This window comes from Otolemur garnettii, unplaced genomic scaffold, assembly GCF_000181295.1.
Source record: "Otolemur garnettii isolate 467f Iridium unplaced genomic scaffold, OtoGar3 scaffold00022, whole genome shotgun sequence".
In the NCBI taxonomy this organism is placed as follows: Eukaryota; Metazoa; Chordata; class Mammalia; order Primates; family Galagidae; genus Otolemur; species Otolemur garnettii.
The window spans coordinates 17,577,302-17,582,406 of record NW_003852417.1 but is presented as its reverse complement, the minus strand read 5'-3'; the positions used below and the strand labels follow the sequence as shown (position 1 = coordinate 17,582,406).

The 5,105-nt window shown below is 51.0% G+C and overlaps 1 protein-coding gene across 1 annotated transcript in view; it reads left to right on the top strand.

Moving 5' to 3' along the window:
* Positions 1-1,254: 1,254 nt before the first annotated feature.
* CIB4 (calcium and integrin binding family member 4) overlaps positions 1,255-5,105 on the top strand; it is a 51,148-nt gene continuing 47,297 nt past the window's right edge. Inside the window, exons 1-2 of the mRNA XM_003787454.2 lie at positions 1,255-1,360; positions 1,811-1,845. Coding sequence (XP_003787502.1) covers positions 1,307-1,360; positions 1,811-1,845 — 89 coding nt within the window. The 5' untranslated portion in view covers positions 1,255-1,306. The remainder of the gene's footprint in view (positions 1,361-1,810; positions 1,846-5,105) is intronic.

The window sequence follows — 5,105 nt, the reverse complement described above, 5'->3', positions numbered from 1 at the left end:
CCTCGGTGAAGACTTGCTGTCCAGCCATTCCTCTTCTAAATATTCATAACTCTGGGCCATTATCTGTCTGCGACATCTGCCTCCATTGCCCTTGGGGTGTGTGGGGGGAGCATTCATTTCTTGAGGGCTGAGATCACAGTTAGTCATCTCTCCCTCACCTGTCCCCAGCCAGGCTGACTGTCCCCCAGCCAGGCTGAGGCCCTGGTGCATTGTAGATACTCTACTTCTGTCTGTTGAGTAAATGAAGAAGTGAGGGCTCTGGATTTTCTTTTGCCAGGTTCTACCTCTATGGAGGACAGACACGGAAAGAGTGAGCAGTTGCACTTCCAGAGGTATGAGTTAGCTCCATCAGAAAGCCGCTGGGATGCTTACCCAGGAGGGCACACGGAAGGCCCTGTCCTAGAATAAGATCAGCCCCAGCCCGACAGATGAGTGTGGGTGTGCAGACGGTCCTGGAGGCAGGGCGGGGGTGATGGCTTCTGGAGGACCCTCCTGGCCTGTGACACTGATGGCTGTGATAGACATCGTCCCTGACTTTGCAGATTCACTGTCTATCCCACTCACCTGCTTTCTGCCCCTGCAGAAGATCAGAGAAAGAAGAAAGAATGATGCTTGGTTAATTCTTCCAGGTGCCATTGGACCAGGGCTGGGAGCAGCTCTGTTGTCACTAGCCCCAGATTCTGTACTGTCCTGGTGGTTTCCCTACACACACACACACCCCCTTTGTGGAGAGCTCCTTTGTTAGATCTCTTCCCATTACCCTGATTTAAATGTGCCCTTTGTTCCCGCAGGGACCCTGAGTGATGGGGTGGAATGCTCTTTCTGTGTTTGCGGGGATATTTCCTGAGGCCAGGGTCTATGCTTATTCATTTCAGTGTCCCCACGCCTGGCACAATCCTCAGGCTGTCGTTCTGATGACTAACATTTAATAAGCATTTACTAGGTGGCAGGCATCGATACCTGGACTTATTAATCCTCACAACAATCCCTTGATTATCATCCCTGCTTTACAGATGAGAAAACTAAGACACACAGAGGTTAAGTAGCTCACCCATGTCACATGGTCAGCAATGGTCAGATCTGGGATTCAAACCCAAGCAGTGTGACCCTTAACCCTCCCTGCCAGTGGACTGCCTTTCTGTTTGTTGTTTGGGGAATGAAAGGAACCTGCTTCTTCGCCAACTCCAGGGCGCTGGCAGACTGGTGGAATGTAGGTTACCGTGGCAACAGGGTCAATAGGTTGCCCCACCTGGTGAGCCCTGGGGGCAGAGGTTCTACTGGCTAGCAGAGAGACAGGAGTGGGGTCATGGGCCAGTGTCTGAGGTACCAGATGCATTGGGAGGACTTGGAAGAGTACCAGGTGGGTAGGTCAGGCAAGAGATTCTGGGCAGAGGAGGGAGCTCCCTGAGGCAGGTGGGATGAATAAGGAAACTTACCTGCAGCTCTATTCTTTACTAGGGGGGAAAGTGGTGGCCTTGCCTTTACTAAGCTTGAATCCATGTGGCCTGGACTAGTCCCTGAGGCCAGCTACCTTCCCCCATCTGTCTCCTGCTCCAGATCCCAGGGGTTTAGTCTTGTCTCAGATCTCCTCTCGAGGTCTGTGCCAACACCCTCCATCCCGGGGCCATCAGAGACTGGGAGAAGGAAGGGCACTATTTCTTCCTCTGCTGCTACCTTGGGTGCTCTCCATCTAGGGCTGGGGTTCCTCCATTGTCCGACCTGAGGAAGGCAAGGACAGGCTTTTCCTCCACAGGGGACTAGGGCAGGGCTGGATTGAGTGGACAGGTCCCTTCTGTGTGATCCGTTGCAGGCCCTGACTTTCCTGACCAGAAATGAAATTCTGTGGTGAGTAGAGGGCCCCACCCCCCACTCTGTTTCTCTGCTCCCTCCCCCTGGGTAGAGGGAGCTGGGTTCTTGCCCTGCTCAGCGTCATGTGGGTCCCTGCTCAGAGCCACACAGCTCTGGAGATTAGGCTGGGACAGGCAGGCAGGGAGGGAACCCAGGCGGGGAGGACCCTGGGCCTAGGGCCCCACTGGAGTTGAATGAAGCATCAAGCTTTGGCCGGTGGTCTCTTTACTGGATCCAAGGCAGGGCTTCTTCATAGGATCATAGAGCTGGACAGAGCTTCCTTGGGATGATGAGGGAAACTCCGGGCTGAAGCCCTGTTTGGTTGTTCAGCGTCTGGTAAACTTGGATGCATCACTAGGCTCAGCCGTCCCCAGCCTCTCTCCAGTGTCTGCTGTGTGCCAGACCCCATGGAGGTGTGAGGGGGGCTCTCCCAGTTCCTGGCATCACACGTCCCTGTCTCATGAGGAAGATTCCTGGCCACAGACAATCCCACAAATGGAGACAGCAGGTGCCACACGTACCTTCCTCATGGGGCAGTGAAGAGAGTGAACAGTGTGAAAGATGTGTGTGTGCTTGGCCCAAGCCAGGCGCTCAACACAAACCTGTGAGGTTGGATAAATGAGCTCACCGAGACACTTTGGGGTCAGGGTAGGGGGAAGGCTTGGAGTGCGGAGGCCCGTTAGCTCCTCTGGCCTGGGCCCTTTTCCTCTCTTCTCATTGCCCTGCTTGGACTCACCCTCCCTGGGTTCCATGTCCCACCTGGAAGCCACATTTCCCCACTTGGGGTCTCAGGGCAGGTGATGACTTGGTGACAAGCATGAGTCTCTCCAGGTATAAATGGGGACAAGGGATGGTCAAGGTACAGATAGCTACAGAAGCCAGGGATAGTCACCGGGTTACATTATTTCCCTTTTAAAAATAATATTCACTCACTTTTTTAAATATAGAAAAATATGACAAAACTCCAAATGACCCATATCCTGTTACCCCATTGCTATTTTCTAAAAAGTAACACAAGAATAAAAATAAAATAAAATCTAAAAATGTAGTATGTGAGCATGGCTAGAAAATTCAAATAGTCTAAAAGTTCTAAGTGAAAAGTGAATGTCTCCGTTCCCTCTTCCCAGCCCTCGTCCCTGAAGGCGGCCTCTGTTCCCTGGTAGTTTATCATCTAGCCTTCCAGAACAATCTCCCATGCACAGACCTACCTAGGTCTCCTCCTATAGTTTTACTCCATCCACACTGGAGCATGTTCCATTCAACTGTTCTGCATCATTTTTATTCATTTGTTTACGTTTTTAATCTCAGTTAGTTTTGCATAAAGCATGCAGAGATCCACCTCATTCTTTGCTAAGGGCTGTGCAGTATTCCCTGGTGTGGATGAACCATAATTCATTTTACCAGCTCCCTGTTATGGACACTTAAGTTGTTTATGGTTTTCATCTTTACAAATAATGCTATATTAAATATTTATATACACAGAGCTCACCCAACAGGTGAGAGTAAATCCATTGGAGAAATTTCTAGCTATAGAAATGCTGGACAAAGGGGTAGGTGCATCCAGAATGTTGAGAGGTTTGACCATATCGTCCTTCAAGGAGGTGCACCAGTGTATACTCTCAGCAATGGAGCAGGGCCACGCCTGCTCCCCTTCCATCTTAGGGGCCTCAAATGGCCTCCTTCAGGTCTTGGGACTCTCTATATATGCCAGGAGTGAGTTTGGTGGGGCTGGGGAGTTCAGAGGGGAGAGAGGAGGATGGGAGAGGCTCAGGCTTTCTCTCTTGAGCACAGGCAGTCATTGTCATTTGTGCCATGTTGGCCTTCTGAGAAAGGGAAGCAAGCCAAGCTCAGGGACTTCCCCTTCTAAACAGCCTCCTAAGCCCTGAGACAGTCTCTGGCCAGATGCTGTTTGCAGCCTGTTTCCCTCCCCATTGAAGGGGCATTCTGCTCAGAAGAGGGCAGCTTGATCCATCTCTCCCTGGGGAGGCAGGGCCTGTCCAGCCTGCAGGGAAGCTCCCACTTCAGAGGGAACTTCCTCTCAAAGATCTTCCTGGCTCACACCTTCTCCTGACAGCTCCATTCCTGCCCCTGGGGAGCTCCTGTCCTGGGGAGCTCCTACCCTTTGGGGCCTGAAGAACAGCGATGGGTCTATGCTGGGTGGAGGTGTAGGGATGCCTTGCAGAGTGACAGGAAGGCAGAGTGGAGGTGAAGGGCTTGGGTCCTACTCTGCCGTTTTTTCTCCATGTGGACAACTGTCAATGAGACAGAGAAAGGCAAGCATGGTGGGGTGGGGGGTTATCAGTATTAGGGTGACACCAGCGAGAGCTCTCTGTGGCTTCAAACCAAGGTGAGTCTCTAGAGCCAGGAGACCACACCCTGGGGAATGGCCAAGGATGTGGAACAGCTGTCAAAGCTTTGAAGAATGGAGAGCAAAGGCTACAGATGCTAAAATGTCCCAGTTCAAAGTGGGAAAGGACACTTTGACCTGGCCAGTCCACTTCCATCAAGAGGACACTGGTGAAATAAATGCAACACATCTGTCAGTGGGACACTGCCCTTACAGAGAGGGAGGAAGAGGAGCTTTGTGTTTGTCATGGAGTCATCACCAAGGCATATTATTAAGTTAAGAAGCAGAGTGCCAGGGGCTCCCAGTTAACGTGGAGATCAGAGCATCTTCTTTTATCTCTGTTACCTTTACTAAAAAAAGAGCAAAGGCCTTTTTTTTTTTTAAAGAAGAAAGAAACCCATAAGGACAAAAAGAACACAAGCAGTGGCAGCAGATGAGAGAGGTCAAGAAAAATTTCCAAAGTGCAAAGCAGATAGAGCCGTGGTCCAGACTTAGCAGAGCAGGAAGCTGATAGAAACCCACCTGCAGGAGGTGGATGATGGAGCCAAGAATCCAGAGAGTCTCAGGAACCTCTGAGTGCAGGATGCAGGGTCAGGGGAAAACAGAAAGTTAGACCGAAAGTCTCGTGTGATGCCTTCTCTCTCCCTGCCGTCCACTGGGCACCCCTGCCCACTCCAGAGGAGGCCAGGAGCTGACCATCTGGACTACCAGGCACAATTGGAGAGCTGGGTGAGCTCCTGGCCAGCACTTTAGATTCTCCCTGTAAGTATGAATCGAAAGGCAAAGGACACCAGGTATTTGAGGAAAGAATAAAGAAACAGCCCTATCTATAGTCAGTCATCACAATATTTCTGAATGCCAGAGATAATGAGAAGATCCCAAAAGCTTTTGCAGAGAAAAAAATCAGACT